This window comes from Neopsephotus bourkii, unplaced genomic scaffold, assembly GCF_033783945.1.
Source record: "Neopsephotus bourkii isolate Nb327-2 ecotype Australia unplaced genomic scaffold, CSIRO-AGI_Nbou_v1 NB_244, whole genome shotgun sequence".
Taxonomy (NCBI): domain Eukaryota; kingdom Metazoa; phylum Chordata; class Aves; order Psittaciformes; family Psittacidae; genus Neopsephotus; species Neopsephotus bourkii.
The window spans coordinates 502431-519661 of record NW_026900754.1 but is presented as its reverse complement, the minus strand read 5'-3'; the positions used below and the strand labels follow the sequence as shown (position 1 = coordinate 519661).

Below are 17231 nucleotides of genomic sequence, written 5' to 3'. Positions count from 1 at the left end.
ATCTTGTAGATTCTTTTGTGTTTAACCTTGAAAACCCCAAACATGGCATAAATTGGATCTGAAGTGATCTGCTTTTGTGGCTAACCCACGTGAAACCAGAAATATCACCTATTCTTGACAAAGTGCTGTAATCAGTCTTTGCTCTGCTTTCCTGCAAACCCACCATAAACATGGAAGTGGTAATGGTTCCTCAGGGTCAACATGCTTCCCCCAGCCCTAGGTATAATTAGAGATAACTGAAATATTCTGCTTTTCAGGAAATTCTAGATTTTGGAAGCTGTTTTCTGTTTCATGTGTAATGATTCTCATGACTATGGTGATACTGCCATAAGTGGTATGAAGGTGATTGTGTTGAGTAGTGTGGATTGTTGAGGAAAGCAAACAGTATGAAGAGACACATTTCCTGGAAATGCATTACCCCATTTGGATTTGGACACTTTCGGGAATATCTTCTACAGCGAGGAGAGGGAAGTTCAGGTCACGTGAACTGCAGGCACAATTGCATTAGGCTCTTAAGAAAGCTTCTTTCCAAATGCAACAGCCTTTCATACGATACTGCTCCCCCAAGAAGAACCATCCTTCTGTCAAGCCCCAGACAGGCTATTTCTCAGTATTTTGCAGGTTGTAGGCAGCATGAGACACATCAGTTTATTTTTCACATTGCATAAAGTAAGAAATTCTACATTCTTTCTGAAGCAAACACACAGAACTGTCCTAGCAGCCTTTTTTTTTTCCCTCATTTTTCATTACAAAGGCTAACCTGGAAGGAATAACTTGCGATTTTCTAAGGAATGGTTTTAGAATGAACAGGCATGCAGTTTGTGTGTGCCTTTCATTTGAGTGTGCAGGTATGCAGGGCTATGAGAGGAAAAAGCCTCATGTTTGTTCTTACTGGCACTGACACTTTCCTTTCTGTGGCACAGAGAATGGAAATGCTAGAAATTATTTTGGCAGGAGTGAATACATTTGTGCACTGAGCACAAGAACTGATTTTCAGTGGTAAGAGGCGATGTGTGTGCGTCCAAACAAGCTCACAGGAGACTTGTAGAATATATTACATGGAATGTAATTAAGAGAATGCATGTATTGGATTTCTGTCTTTGTTGCCTTTGAATTTTAAACAGGGCTAATTTGTTGTTGACGTTTGTGATTAGGATAATAACCCTGTTGTTAGGTATGTGTAGTGCTGATAAAAGACATCTAAGGCAAGCTTTCTTGTTCCATTTCATTTTGAGAACATTGTTATACCTCAGAAGAAGAAACAGTGCAAGATTTCTACCCATAAGTGCTTCACTTGGAATATGTCTGTTACTAGATGGAGGTGTTCATGCTCCCGTATGAAGAGAGGCTAAAATGTTGGGGCTGTTCAGCCTGGAGAAGAGAAACTGCGTGGAGGCCTCATAGCAGCCTTCCAGTATCTGAAGGGGGGCCTACAAGGATGCCAGAGAGTGACTCTTCATCAGGGACTGCAGTGATAGGACAGGGGGTGGCGGGTTTAAACTAAAACAAAGGAGATTCAGAGTAGATGTAAGGAAGAAGCTCTTTACTGTGAGGGTGGTAAGACACTGGAATGGGTTGCCCAAAGAAGTGGTAAATGCTCCATCCCTGGCAGTGCTCAAGGCCAGGATGAAGCCTTGGGTTTCATGGTCTAGGGTGAGGAGTCCCTGTCCATGGTAGGGGGGTTGGAACTAATGATCTTAAGGTCCTTTCCAACCCTAACCATTCTATGATGCTGTAAGAGAGCTCTCCAGTTTGATATTGTTTGGAAAGAGAAGCCTCCCTTCTCATCATCCTCATGCACTGTCACTGTTGTCCTCCTTCTTTCTTAACGAGGAAGTCATTGAAAAATTGCTCTGTGAATTTCTTGTATATAACTTTCCTTGGCTGGGTTGTTTTGTCTGTGTAGTGCTGTTTCCTTTTGCTTATTGGCTAAAGAGCTCCCTGTGAGCAGCTCCTCAAGAAGGATTTGTTACTCTGCAGTGTTTAGGTGCACAGACATGCTTATCTCTTGCTGTAGCCATCTGTACCACACATGACAATTTCCACCTTCAGAATGCCTGACAGGAGTAAAGAGAAGGCCTGCTCCTTGTATCTCCCACTGTTGGACTAAGGGACCTTGCTGTCATCTGTAGCCAAGACTTTTCCATAGTGATACAGTTTCCTGGTGGCTAAGCTGCAGTCCATCATTAAGCAGCTCTTGGAAACACTGATACTTGATTTTTTTACTACAAAGATGCCAGGCATGCTCTGCAAATTTGCCTCTCTTAAGATGTTCTAGCCAAGGTGCCAGGAGCCACCAGAGGGTCTTGAAATCCTCAGGTTCTGTTCAGCTCTTTGCAAGGAACTTCCCCTCTGTGTCTGGTTGGGCTTCAAGTAGCATGCAGGGGATGTGACAAAGGCTGGGGATGCTATTGCAAATACCTGCCTCCCAGAGAAATAATGATAATTGGGAAAAGAGAATGAGATTTGTACATTGTTCATTTTCAAAGACAGCCTCAGCTGCAAGGCATGGATGTGGCCTGTCTTCCAGCTTGGGGACTAGGAAGATTACAAAGTGAAGATTACCAGTGAAATGGATGAAGCAGTCTTTTTGGTTGCTGAGCACACCAGTTACAAGGCCAGAGGAATAATGTCTGATGTTTCAAATGGCCACTAGTGTACCCGGGGCCCATAGTGCTGCCTTCCTCTGCTGGAAGAAATGGCAAGCACCTGGTGAACTACAGAGAGGACAACAGTTCTTGGTGTATTGTCAGGACAACAGTTGTTTCTTTGGCATTCATAATAATTCAATAAGCATGAAAGGAAGACCCTTCAGATGTTTAGAAGGCCACTCTGAGTGGCACTTCTAGGAAGCTGCTTAACTAGCAGTGTGATTAAAATGCACCTTGTCTTGTAGTTGTAGCTGTGAAGGTATGTACAGAGCACATGATGGATCAAATTCCTCTGATATATATATAGGGCTGATAGTGGGAAAACTCATGTGTGTGTGACGGGGTAATTCACAGCAAAGTGATCTGAAAAACCAGTTTGAAACAGTAGCTTTGGTATCTGGCCAGTCTTGGGGGTGAATGTCTTGTTCTTCATGCCTCTTGGTCCTTGTAATGCATTTATACTCATGACCAGCACATGGAGGTACCTTATGGTGGTTCAAGGCACCTTTTACTTGCTCAGCAGTAACACATAATGACATGCAGCAGTTTGCTTGTGTCTGAGGAGGGAGTGCTACCTATGTTTCACATTAATAAAATAAATATCTGTAGTGTCCTCTAGGATATACCTTTTTAAAGAACACGTTTTGCTGCTTTATGATGTGGCTACCTGTGATACAGGCGGTTGTGATGTTTTTCAGTTTATATTCATTACAATGTGACTGTGATGTATATTATTACCCTGATCTTTCATATGCTACAGTTGGTTGTTTTTTTTATGTCAGGTCTAATTTTAAGGTAATGCTGTTTCTTTACATTTCTATGCATAGTACTTCTTAGCCAAAAGAAGGCATATTATAGCAAAGTATTATGACTTTAATTTGCTCTGTAATTGGCACCATATTGCCATTTATCTGGCGGTTTGTATATATGAATATCATCTAAGCATATTCCTCAGTCACATGCAGAGACTATATTTCTTAGCCGACAATGTTTAATACCATCAAGGAGAGAAGTGCATTTGCATCTTCTCTTTGTGTGCATATTTCTGTTGTTTTTGCTAGAACTTATTATGTGTATTCTGTCATGCTATTTACTTTGCCCTGCACTCCTGAGACCTTTGCCTCGTTTCCCAGGTTTGGCATTTCATTAATAAATCACAGCTTACAGACCTTTCTGGGGAACAATTGCCTTTTGTAATATTCTACAGTAGTACACAGTTAGAAAGTATGTCTAGCAAGATTCATATGCCACAACACTTCTAGAACAATACCTGCTTCAAAGGCACGGCAAGGTGAATAAGGCTATTTGTCAATGGAGTCTCTCAGACGAGCTGCAAACCACAGTCATTTTCATAAAAGGTCCATTTAAAATAAATCCTGCTTTCATTTTCCTGAGGGCTCACTTGAATTCCTTCCACACACAGAGAAGGTCAGGACTGATGCTCTTAAACCTCAGCAGCGAGGTTTTTCTGTGCTGCTTCTGTTGTTAATATTTGCTGCGGGGAGAGAGTAATAAGCCAGAAAGACTGTTTAGTGGAAGCTGGAGGAAGGGGGAGGAACCCCTGTAGATGCCCTGTGTGTCTCACTGGCCATGTTTCTGCTCTGTTGAGTGTTGCAAGCAGATCAGGTGTGGATTCCTGGTGGGGCTGGGAGAAATAGGAAAGCCTTCCCAGGGTGCTTGCTGTGCCAGCTGACACTCAAGTGGAAGAAGGAACTTTCCTCAGTCTGTATGCCATTGCTGTTCTGAACTAAAAAAACAAACACAAGAGCTGTCAAAATAACTTTTGCATCAGGTTTGGTTGGTTTGTTTTTTTTTTTTTCCTGGTAAATGCTTGAAATACCAGGTTTGGAGTGTGGTACTCTGAGTAAATATAACAATAGCTGAAGTAGTTCTGATGGCTCACTGTAGAGATCTTGCTAAATGGGCTCTCTCCTACAGGAGTTTTGGCACCCTAGGTAGGTCATTTTCCTAGGTGCAGATAGTTCTGCCATTATCAGCATATTAACACCAAATTACTATGTTGTCAAAGATACTCTTTTTGTTTCTACCGTTTTCTTCTGGCTTGAGTTAATATTTCAAGGCCCACTGAGGGCTGAAAGGTTTTCTGAGTGGCACAATAGTAGGCGTAATAGGAGAGGGTAGGTGGAATTTAGGACTAGGAAATTTATAGCTGAGGGCAATAATGATACTCATTGTGGTTATTTGGTCTTAAATGTTTGAGTGCCAAGCTACTGTGTAATTTTTGTTAGGATCCTCTTGTTATGTGTTACCTGTTAAGAGCAAGCTCACTGGGAACAGAGCTGCTTTTCCAGACATCATGCTTTTACATACTGCAAGCAGTGAGCATGTATTTAAATTTCATGGGTTTTTTTCCTTCTTTTTTTCCCCCCATGTAGTGAAGCAGGTGGTGTCACAGAATGAAAGGGAAGAGCAAAAAACAACCATAAGGTCAAAAGCATTATTCTAATTCCTGGAGCAATTTACTGACTTTCCTGTTTCCTTTTGGAATGTTCCACTTCTCTTGCAAAGACATACATGCTCCTGCATCCTGCTCAAATCAGTTTGTCAAGTGGTATTAGAGGTTGCAGAGATTAGAAATTGGGAAAATGAGTTTATATCTTCAGGGAATTTTGGAAACCTGAGTAAGAAAGACCTTACACAACTGAATGGATGGATAGCTGGGGACTACAGGGGAAAAGAAAGCAGTAGTTACCAGAATTTTACTTTAAGATACTAAAATAAAAACTGAAGTATCAGTAGAATGTACTTCTGTGCCTTGCTGTGGGTTATGAGATTTGGAAAGGACTGCGTTCTGCTTTTATTCTGTAATTGAAAGACTGAATTCCAGAGCTGTTGAGCATCCCCAGTTCTCGGTGATGTAACTAAAGCTTTAGGCACTTTCAGCATTTGTAAAAGTAGGCTGTTTTATCTACTGGTACAAACTAATACTTGCTTCCTTCTGGAAATGGAAAGTGAACGATCTTGTTAAAGTGGTCTGAGGTATGTGCCAAGGATTTCTCTTCAGGTAAGCCTGGGTCAGGAAGTCAATGGTACTTTCAAGGGTTTTGATTTGTTTTCTGACTGGTGTATGTTTGCCTGTACCCCAGTTCCTGAATAGGTGCTGCTGCTGGTGAACTGGAAAGTCGGTTTTGTGTTGCTGGATGCTTCAAATAGAATCAACATCTCACATAATTAATAAGCAGTTAGTGCTGATGGTCAAAATAGTGTTGGAAATCCCCATGGCTTTGGGCTGTCTATGAAATACAACATTTGCTTAATTCTAGTCAGTAGTAACTGGGTGGTTTTGTCAAGACTTAGATGATCACCAAGGAAAACAGAACTATTTTAGGAAGATAGCAAGTTGCTAAAGACTGGCATTCAAGCAGCTGGCACTACTGAAGATGCTGGGTTTTTTTTATAAGATGGAAGAATAAAACTCCTGATAAATTGAAGTGATTACAGAATTTGTGGCTTTTTGTGGGAGCAGGCTGATTAAGCCTACTGTCTGAGCCAGGTTTGAAGCTGGGCAGTTACCTTTCCCTTACCAAATGTCTGAGTTTTTCAGACCATCTGTTGACACCTGATGTTTGGCACATGGGAGGTGGTGGCACAGGCAGCAGAGCGAAACAGCCGCAGGTCCACAGTGCCCTTCTGTTTGGCCACAGAACATAAAGATGTACTGTCCCAACCTGATTTCTGCTGGTGACCTGAAGAAGACCATGTTGATGGTACATGGAGCATGGTACAGCTCTGCCATGACCCATTTGGGCCTGCACCAGTAAGGCAGGACTTGGGAATACCCAGTGCTTGGTTCTGCAAGCTTTGCATCATCTGTGAAGGAAGGAAGCCCAAGGATTGGCTCCTGAGTAGCTTAGGTTTGCTTTTTATCACCTTGTGCAAGAATGCAGTGTGAATTTGAAATGTCCCTTTTATCCTTGATACCATATATGTGGAAAGTGCAAGAGTAGATGCTTGCAGATCCTGACTTCTTGCCAGGTGAGATGCTGCCAGTGATTTGGTGCAGGCAGATGAGAAGTCATATTGCTGAGCTGCTTGTGGCTTCACAATGGACTGGTACAACTATACCAGTCATGGTACATGGATTAAGTTTATGTGTAGTTTGCGCTAGCAGTTTGCACAAATGGGTGTTAGGAATAAACTGAAAAAATGTAATCCTCTGTCTGTGGCCTACAGTCAGTCATGTAGTTTCTTTGGATTTCTGTGTCTCTTTTGATGGATAATGCACTTACCTCCTAGGCCTGCAAGCATTTAAAAATGTGTAATATCAATCATTGCTTTTATACAGTCATGCACTATCAACTTTCCTGGATACCAGCTTTTCTGTGCTTGCAGTCAGATGTTCCAAGCATAATATCTCGCTGGCTGCAGTGGACCATCCAGAGCTCACTGGCAGAGGATGATTTATCCTTTTGGTAGGAAGGAAGTCTTTATCGCATGGAGCTCTTGGTTCTAAACGGTGGAGAGGTAACGTTTGCCTCATTCTTAAACTATCAAGAGGAAGGAATTGAACCCCTTTGATTGCCACCTTCCCATCAAACAGGCAGGCACATATAAACACCTTCAGAAGCATTCCAAGGTAGAACAGAATTTGCTTGGACTTGTTTGCCCAGCTGCTGTCTCCCCCAAGGTGCAACTTTGTCCAGCTGACAGGAGGGTACTCCTCACAGCTCCGCTTTCCAATGCCTCAGCCCTTGGAGGTGCCAGGGGATGTGAATGTGTGCAAGACTTAATGGATCTGGCACCTCAGACAATGTTTCCTCAGGGGGAAACACAGCGAATTTACAGTGGGTTTATGCAAGTCCATAGTTTATGATAGATATGTCAACGTAATCTGCATACCTCCTGCTCTTGTACTTTGTAGGCTTTAGCTTGTAGAAGTCTTGTGATCTAACAGTAGTCAGCAAATAATCTAACTGTAGTCAGCAAGTATTTATTTGTAACACAGAAATATGTCTTGTATGTAATATGGGAAGTTCTCTTTCAGTTGTAAACTCAAGATTTTCTTCTTTTTCCCCCAAATTGCCAAGGAAGTAATTTTTGAGATTTATTGTTGTTTCAGTTGATTTTGGCCTTGAATGGATTCTGTTTGAGATAGTGTGACAATTTTCTTGTCTTGCCTTTGGGAGGAAAAGTGGTGTTCTTTAGTTCTCCAAGTCTATGAAAAGTAGAAGGTTAAAAAAGTTCTTTATTGTTTTTTTGCTTGCTTTCTTGGTTTTTGTTTGGTTTTTTTGTAACAATATAGTGAAGGCCTAATTGTAATTAGAGGTAGATGTTGGCTTGTCTTTAACAAAAGGAATCATTCCAAGGTTAAATCAAAAGTGGGCTTTTTTTACCCCCAGAGAATTCTGTGACAGATAGGAAGGCAAGTTTGTATTTCCAAAAGAAAGTACTATTTTTAAGAGCAAAGGAGTTGTGTCTCTGTAAAAGGGATGATCTATAACTTCTATACTAGCTCTTCTTATTTCAAGGAAAAGGGAAGACAAGCAAAATTGCCTACTACTCTTTAAAAGCTTTGACTACTGCTCCAGGCCGTCTTTAGCTCAGCTGTCTCTTAAGTGAGCTCCTATGATCAGAGTAGTGAAACCAAATGAATGGTCCCAATATTTTTCTGTTTGTTTGCTTGTGGGTTTTTTATGTTTTATTCCCTTAAATATGTAACAAGCTACATGTTGGGTTGTTTTTTTTTCCCTCTAAAAAACACGTGGAGGACATCTATGGCTTGTGTTGGATGGAAGATCCTGCTGCCCTCTCTTCCTGCAGCCCTACAATACCAGCCTCCAACATTCTTGCGCCATTCTGTTGTGCTTGTCTACTCATTTGTAAACCTGTCAGTCCCTTAGGGGGGAAGGGGAATTACAAGGTGAATCTACTAAGTAAATTTTGGTAGGGGAAGAAGATAAAGGAAAATATGCTGTCTTATGAGACTTGTGCTGTTAGCTTTTAGCTGTCTACAGGTATCACCTGCGATACACAGAATCCTTTCAACATATCGAGGTTGCATTTCTGTCCTTTTTTCTGTTTTCTCTGAGCTGCCTAGCTCCCCCCTGGAAAGGCAGGGATGGATAGCTCTGCTGTGCCACCAGCCCTCACAAGCCTGGCATAGAAGAATGTTCAGTTCCTCCATCAGGGCAAAGGCTGTTTTTGCTCATTATCTAATCAGTCAGTAGAAACTATTTAGGGAAATGAGAAATAAGGTCTGGCTGAGAATAGGATGATTTTTTATTTCAGTATAAATTCCAAACTGTGGGCAGGGCTTTCTGCCCAGGGGTTCTCCCCAGCCACTCCTCCCGGGACAAGATGTCAAATACATGAAAGGTCTGTACAAGTTTTGGGAAAGTTAATGGCTTGGTAGAGGAGAGAAACCCAAACTGAGCTCTGGAGTGACTACAGCATGAGCTCAGCAGTTTGACCTGTTGCCTTGCAAGCAACAAAATCAGGTAAATCTGGCCCTCAAGAACCACCTCTTCACAAAGGCCTCAGCATGAACTGAATGTTTTTAAAAGGGTACTGCCACATGTTTCTTGTTTCAGAAATAGCTATCACTAAGGAGGGCTCTGCTGCTCTGTGAGGCTGGTTTGTGAGTTGCTGGGCTCCTGTCTCTGAGCCCTGCCTGAGGGACTGAGCTGGCAGCCCCCAGTGGTATTAGTGTGTGACTTGTGGAGAGAGAAAGGGCATGCAATACCATTTTCTCCTTCAGCCGAGATAATTCCTACATTTTCTTCTTTCCCTTTTCATGTACAGGTTTATTTATCTTTCTCCAGAATTCAGTTTCCTTTGCTTATCTGCAGTGCTGCAGCTTTGAATAACACTGTGTCCTTCCTAGAGATGCTAACCAGAGGTTGCTTTCCCAGTTACTGACTTAGTGAACAACAGCTGGAGAAATAGCTGGTTCATTTGAAATCAAGAGCGTATCTTAGGGACAGAGAACGTTTTATGCAATAGCAGTGCACTCCTTTGGGTCCAATATACCTTCTTTGTCTTTGTTGTTAAACCCCCAGAGTTAGAGCAGTGAAGCAAATGGGCACCATAATTAAGCCAGACAAGGTGGGAAGAGACTGTCAAATAGCAGGAAAGGAATGGAGTATATGTCCAGAACTGGGTTGCAGGGAAGTTGGAGTTGAGCTAGAACTGGTAATTTTCATTCAGAGTTGAGTAATCATTTTTAATCCTCTTTCCTTTTTCCCATTCAATTTTCTATTGTAATTAAAAGCCAAATTGACCATTACCAGTCATCTATGCTCATCAGTTTTATGGATTGGTGTCAGCTTCAGTGCTGGGAATAATGTATTTTAGGTGGTGGTATGACTGCAAGAAGGCAGTAGTAGCTCTCATTTCCAAGACACCAAAAGAGTGGATAATAGAAGCAGGTAAACATGGTGCTCTATAAAGCAGGTATTGATAAAGAAGTCTGGAGACATAAGTTCTTCTCCTCTCACTGCTTCATGTTTCTTCATTGAGCCAGGGGAAGCCAATGCAGTTTTTTGTGATCCTGTGGTTTAGCTCCTTGAAAGCAAGATCAGCGCCTCCTGATGCATACCCTTGCATTTGGTATCCATAGGGAATGCTCATTGTTTTTCCCAGAGAGTGGATTATATATTTTAATACTGGGACTTCTGAATTTCAGCCACTGACTAGGCCAGTGATAACTGGTGTCTGTAGCTGTGCAAAAGCAAGACAGGTTGTACCGCTTGGTCCCACATCACTGATCGGGCTCCATTCCTCTACTCAAAAATCTTGTTCAATGTTTCTAAATTTAGATCCCTTCAGTAAAGAGAAGTCAATTTGCTCTCCAAAGTTGAGAAATTGCCCACAACAATTAGAAAGTGCTGCAACCATTAAGTGATTCTGGTTGCATCTGTTTCTAAGTGTGACAAAGCTTCTCTCAATGGCTGCCAATGGATCATGCTGCAGCAGCTCATGAGGCAGTGGTATGGCAGGGCAGGAAGGCACAGATGTCTGCCTGGGTGATTTAACAGACCCAGTGCTACACTTCTGTTAGCCTGATGACGTTCTTTGGTATCAGTGACAGAAAGCATGAGCTTATTCACTCTCTTGGCGGGGGGAGCTAAATTAACATTCCCAAGGAGGCTTGGGTCTCCTTATGGCTGCAACAGCGGCTGCTCCTAATGGCATCCTGAGAGGCTTGTGTTGGCCGTGCAGATCACAGTTGATTTGAAGTGCATGTGGCAATTCAATTTCTCCTCAAAGAGCAAGCCAACATTAAAGTGAGCTCAAGTGAAGGGCATTAACTGAGCTCAAGTGAAAGATGTTAATTTTAGCATCTAGCGTGTTTCAAATTTCCAACTCTGTATGAGTATGGAGGCCTCGTGTGTGAAAGTATCATTTCAAGTTTAGATATTGTCTCCAAATGGATAAAATGACTGCATTGGTACGCCATTTGGGGTTAGTTTTCTTTACACAAAATGTGACTGATTGAACAGCTTTTTCTCAGTTAATAAACATTCAGGATTGAACACAGCAGTCTGTGTGTGCAATATGCGTTTGTGTGTTTATATACAGCCAGAGTGTGGTAGACATGCTAATGTATACATACGCTATTCTAAACTCATGTATTACCCATTTTAGAATCATAGAATGGTTAGGGTTGGAAGGGGTCTTAAAGATCATGGGATATATTTTAAGTGTTACTTATGCTATCTTAAGAGAGCTGCATACAATAGGGCTGACCTTGGAAAAGATACCAAGGATAGTAATACGCACTGTGGTTAGTGTTTGTGCACTTTCTGGACATATGAGAAGCACAAACAGTGTGCTTACATAGAAGAATAGCATCTTGAAATAATTTATTTTAAATGCAAATCATATCAAATATTAAGCTAAATTGCCTTTTTCATATATAAGAAACTCACAAGGAAAGGGGAAAGTTAGTGGTGAATTAAGTTGGATTTGTTTAGTTGATATTTGTTTAATTTTGTGTTATTGCAGAAACTGGAACACAAAGAAGTTTTGGTTGGCTTGTTGTTCCTGGTTTTCCCATTCATCCCAGCCAGCAACCTCTTCTTCAGGGTGGGATTTGTGGTGGCAGAGCGAGTCCTTTACATGCCGAGGTAACTATTGCAATTGAATTCCTTTCTAATGAGACCACCATCCCATTTTGTAAAAGCAGGCATGATTGCTTCTTTCCTTTTACAATACTTCAAACATTATATTGCTACTCAGTGTGCTCTCTGCCTTTCAGTTTTGGTGTGATAGCATGAGACATTTTATAGTAGGTTGAGAGCAGGTTTTTTTGCTGTGCCTGAAACAGCTGAATACAGATTAGCTGTTGTTTTTGAAGATAGACCTCCAAGACTCTCTTTCTTAGTCGTATTATCAACTTACATTGTTTAATGTCTTTACCTTAAGGAAAGGAGCTGAAAAGTTAATCTGTCACATTTTATTGTGGTATTGCTCAGCTTTCCTACTACATTAGGTGGTCAGTACAAACAAAGGTGACTTGCTGTCTTAAAAGGGTGTTGGCATCAGTTGTGAAAATAGGCGCATGACCTCCTACCTGTAAGCTATTGACTGCATACACATCTAAGAGGGCAGGACTTACAGCTGTTGAAAAGGATGAAGAAAAGCCAGCCACTTCTCCATCCCTCAGCCTCTGCCTCTCAGCTTCCAGTTGCTAACAGTTATCACTTCAGCAGTCTGGGTGCTTCCGATTACATTTACTCAAGGACAATTTGGTGTCCTTACTTCTGACATGTCCAAGGTACCCAGACCAGAGGCTGAGGTGGCAGTAAGAGGATGTTCATCCAAGGTGCACCAGACCTTGCCCATTTCACAGAATCACAGGATGGTTGAGGTTGGAAAGGACCTCTGGAGGTCATCTGGTCCAAACCCTTTGCTCAAACAGGGCCACCTACAGCCAGTTGCCTGGGACTGTGTACAGACAGCTTTTGAATATCTCAAAGGAGAGAAACCCCATAACCTCTCTGGGCAACCTGTGCTGGTGCAGTTTGTTCCAGCTATGAGTATAAATGGTTGCTCTTGGATGCTGCAAGTCAGAAAGCCTAATTCTGTCCATGGGTGCAGAAGGTCAACATCTGTTATCTCTAGTGGGAACTGCCGTTGTGGAGCTGTTGAAAAAGCACAAGTCTTCAATTTCACTCTGGATTGCTTTGTGATAACTGAAACAATAGTTTTATCGCACAAAATGTTTAAATCGTATTCCTCAGAAAACATGGATCCAAAAATCCTAAGAAAAATGCTTACAGATGGTCTTTTGCAAAGCCCTGTGCATATTCTGATCATCATTTGTATAAGCACTATCACAAAAGGGCTACTTATTGGTGTAAAACTCAGGCTGTGTGGGAGCTGTTGTATTTATTACAAGCTTCTCATGAAATTAGGCTGGATCTCTGTGCTCTGCTATATACTGATATGGGTTTTGGGTCAAATCCTGCAGATTTCATTCACATCACTAGCATTGCTTTTGTTTGCTGGGAGTACCCCTGAAAGTATAGTGAGTGAAAGTTGTTCCTTGGTGTTATTTTGCAAATGATACCCTCAACTAATGGATCCTGCATCATTTCAAATTAACTTGGAAATCAGATTGCTTTAAATTCATGTAACAGAAAATGAGGAAACACATGAAAGCGCAAAGCTATTAAGGAAACAGTCAGCTGAATGCAGGGCTGTGTTGAGTGGTTGCATTTCTGAATCTCAAAAGAACCGCAGAAAATACTTCAGCCGTCAGCAGTTCCTCGTCCTCCTCCAGATGAGACTGCTGATATAATGAGAGGAGGGGCAATGAAGAAGAAAAAAGGATATGTTTGTGCAGAGAAAATTAATCAGCGTTAACATGTGTGCATATAGTTTGTATAATGCTTTTCATCTCCCTGAGGGCTTTGCAAATATATGACCTATGAAGTAGGCAATTCATAGATCCTGTTGGTTAAAAAACCAGGCAGGAAAACTGAGGTAGATGATAGATTCAGTGATACCTCTGGAGCAAGTCTGTGTCAGAATCCCCTTGTATCTCATACTTTGCTCAGATCACTCATGTCCTGCTTTGCAATATTTGGTTTTTGCTCCTACCCCAGGCTGGCAGGCAGCTGGCATGAAAAGGGAAGGCAAACTCTGGCAGTTTATGGGAATGGTGGGCAGTTTAGTTTCCAGCACAAGCATCTCGGGGGAGCTGAGCTCTTGGCTATGAGTTACCAAGAAATGAGCTCTCTTGCATCCTGTGAGTGCAAAATGACATGAGTGGTGAGGGGAGCTTCTGTGAGCGTTCATGACTATGGAAGAACAAAAATAATCTGTGGGGGGTTTGTTTGGTTTCTGTTTGTTTGTTTATTCCTCCCCCACCTTGGGAGCATGGCAGTTTAATAACGATGGCTTTAGGAAGCACTTTATTTAGAACAGCCTTTAGCAGTTTTCTTCTTACATCTTGAAAAGGGATTTTCTTATTCTTTACTATTCCTTCCCTAAAATTCAGCACGCCAGAGGTGGTTGTTCACCTCAATTAGGTGGAAAGAACTCAGTGATCTATGGTTTTGGGCTTATGCTGGAAGGTGCTTTTCTATCTCTGTTTCAAGTAATAGCTTTTTATTAGTATTTATGGATGTGACAGTTGTATATGCGTGTCACAGCCTGAAGCCCTAATTTGGTGTTGCACGGTAGTTACCTGGGCAAAATGTCAAGCATTTTCTTTTCAATCTAAGTTAAGTAAGGACCCAAGGATTTATGTAAATAGAAAGGAAGAGGGAATAAGCCTTTTGCGTGATGTCTAATTATATGGCTGGGCCATGCCTTCTGGGGATTGATGAGTATTTGGAACAATTCCTCTTCTGTCTGCAAGCTGTGCCTCAGGGGAGAGGGATATAAGCTAAGTCAGAATGGTTGAATGTTTTCTTTAATTTGCTTTAGCAAACCACAAATATTTGGAGAAAATATTTCTTGTATTTAGTTTTTATTTGGGGCTTGCAAGCACTTATTTGTTAAAATCAGGATTTTTTAACAATAGCATTACTTTAGCCTGAAAAAATTAAAAGGAAAACTATTTGTATTTCAATTTCTAATTTTCATTTCGTTGTTGTTCTCTTATCCTTAAGAGGGGAAAACTTGTTTTCAGGAGGGCTAAGGGGATGGAATACATATCTTGGAAGTGTTAGCCAGGATACAACTCTCTAGACCACAGTTTTCCAAAGAGACATCCCAATAAATAGCTGGATCAGTGAAAGACTTAAATCACTAAATGTTTTTCCTCTCTTCAAAACATAGATATACTAACGCTTGCTGCCTATCTGCTAATGTGCTCAGAACACCACAGACAGCCTGATTCTTTGAAAATCGGGAACAGCTATGTACATGCAGGTACTCTGAGCTGTGAGCATTTGTCTGTACTTAGCACTAGCTTGTCCTCTGTGTTGCCCTTCACCGTGCAGAAACTGGAGATGTAATGCAAACTCCTTGACCATCCAGGTGCTGCCTGCCCTACTGACACACCAGCAGAGTTGAGGTTGTTCTCACCTCATGGATCTTTCTTATCAATCAGAGCTATTTCTACATCTTCCCCATCTTTTACCGCTACCCTGATAGCAGTGGCTCTTGGCAGGTCTGCTCTATTGCAGCTGGACAACTTCAGCTGTTTTCACAACCTTATATGAACCAACAAATCAACCCAAACACTGCTACATGGCATATTTCCAATTTGCTGAAAGCAGTAGGCAAGTCAGAGGTACCTGCACCATTTTTTGGGCAATGAGTGGGCTGCAGCTACTCTTTCCTAGCACAGGCAATTACGGGTTGCTCTCATTTTCTTTTCTTTCTTTTTTTTTTTTCTTTTACCATCTCCTCACTCTATCAAGAGTTGGTGCTGCAACCCTAATTGTCAATATTAGAAGATAACTGCTATATACAGGATGCCATTTGCTTCAGCATCCATCTCAAAATCTGCGAGAAAGCCAGCATCTAGAAAAAAATGCTTGCACTTTTCAGGAGCTAAACACATGTTAAAGCTTTCCCTGTGCCATAGCAAAGCAGGCACTATATGAATTTTGCATTTGCATAGAGCATGTTTTTGGGTTTTTGTGCCGATGCATTTGTTCCAATTAGCGTAATTCCATACGTTATTAACGTTTGGAGAACAAACCCATCCAAAACTGGTAGGTAGTGGAACTGTCTGTAATTTTTGCAGACCTGAATATCTCTGAGCAAAGTCCGTTTGCTTATAGGACAGCCACTTGAGGATGGGAATTAACTGGTGCTTCTTTTTTCTGGGAGTGTGATACTCTTTCCACTTTAATTTTCTTGAAGACCAGTTTTATAATGGGATGATGGTGTGTTTTCAGTTTCCTTTGCCACCTATTTCTTTAACATTATTTGAAGCTACGAGTTCACTGGGAGCTGAATTCCTGTTTGCCTTTCAGAATTCCTTCAGGATTAGATCAGATCCTGTAAGGGATCATCTGAGTTACAGAAGAAGCTCCTCTTTTCAATTGGAGTCAAACCCTGACCCCAGCGAAGTCAAGCGGTGAAAGTCCCATTGACTCCATGGAGCCAATTTATCTGCTCCCTGATCTCAGTTCGGGAGCATAATTAAGCTTTTTGCCTGCTTTCAAGTTATAAACCCACAATTGATTTGGGATTTGGATATGGACTCTGAGTTACACCTGTTCCATTTACTTAAACCAAGCATGATTTCAATGCCTTACTCTATTGCTGCTATTCTTGTGAGGGCCACATTCAGAAGGAACAAACTGGATTATATTTCCTGTAACTGGGGGCACCGGGAGAGGACTGGGAGGGCATTATGTGATGGCAGTGGGCCAGGTGCCAGCCCCAGCCTGGTCCCTCTTTACCATGAGGGATGCCTGTCCCTACTTCAGGGCGTTTGCTCAAGCTTCAGTCTGCAAAATGCTTCATGTCTGGAGGAGAGGAGATGGGGACTTCGGTTGAGGCAAGCAGCTCTGGTTCTGCTTTCTTATCTGTTCAATAATTCCACTCTGCCTTTTGGAAGGTGACAGGGAGAGTTCACATCAATTAATGAGAATTAACTGCTTGTAGGAAGGTTAAACACTGCAAGCAGCTACCTTCCAGATGCGTATCCAAACTTGAGCTCCTATTTTTGAAGGCTCGCCCACCCCTGTTTAAGACTTTAAGCAGAAATCAATGCAGCCGTCCTCCGTAAATGCAGGCAAGAAATGCTGAAATGCTAGTGTCATGTATTTTGACAAAAGTCAGTAAAGACCTAGGAATAAAAGCTGAAATGATGCTGATAAGCTGAAAAAGGTTAGTTTATGGTGCATTTGGTCCAGACTGCAGTCTTGCATTATTTTAGCTAAATTTAAAACATGCTTTTGAGAAACATGTTGTGTTTTGGCTGTGTACAGCCTATTCAAGGAAAAGCTGAATATCTGCAAAGTATGAGCATTAATGCCTATACTGGAAAGATTTTGGTTTCCTTGTGATAGATTAAAGGAAAGCCTTCAAACTCATTTATTCTGCTTTTGAAAATAATGCAGAGATGTAAGGATATTGCTTTTGAAAATAGTAATAAGCTAAGTTCATGTCATCTTGTGGAAATAATCTACTTGGTCATGTTGGTTT

At 41.6% G+C, this 17231-nt stretch overlaps 1 protein-coding gene across 1 annotated transcript in view; it reads left to right on the top strand.

Moving 5' to 3' along the window:
- TMTC1 (transmembrane O-mannosyltransferase targeting cadherins 1) overlaps window positions 1–17231 on the top strand; it is a 139956-nt gene that overhangs the window by 71676 nt on the left and 51049 nt on the right. The window contains exon 9 of the mRNA XM_061345846.1: window positions 11619–11740. Within this exon, the coding sequence (XP_061201830.1) occupies window positions 11619–11740 (122 nt within the window). The remainder of the gene's footprint in view (window positions 1–11618; window positions 11741–17231) is intronic.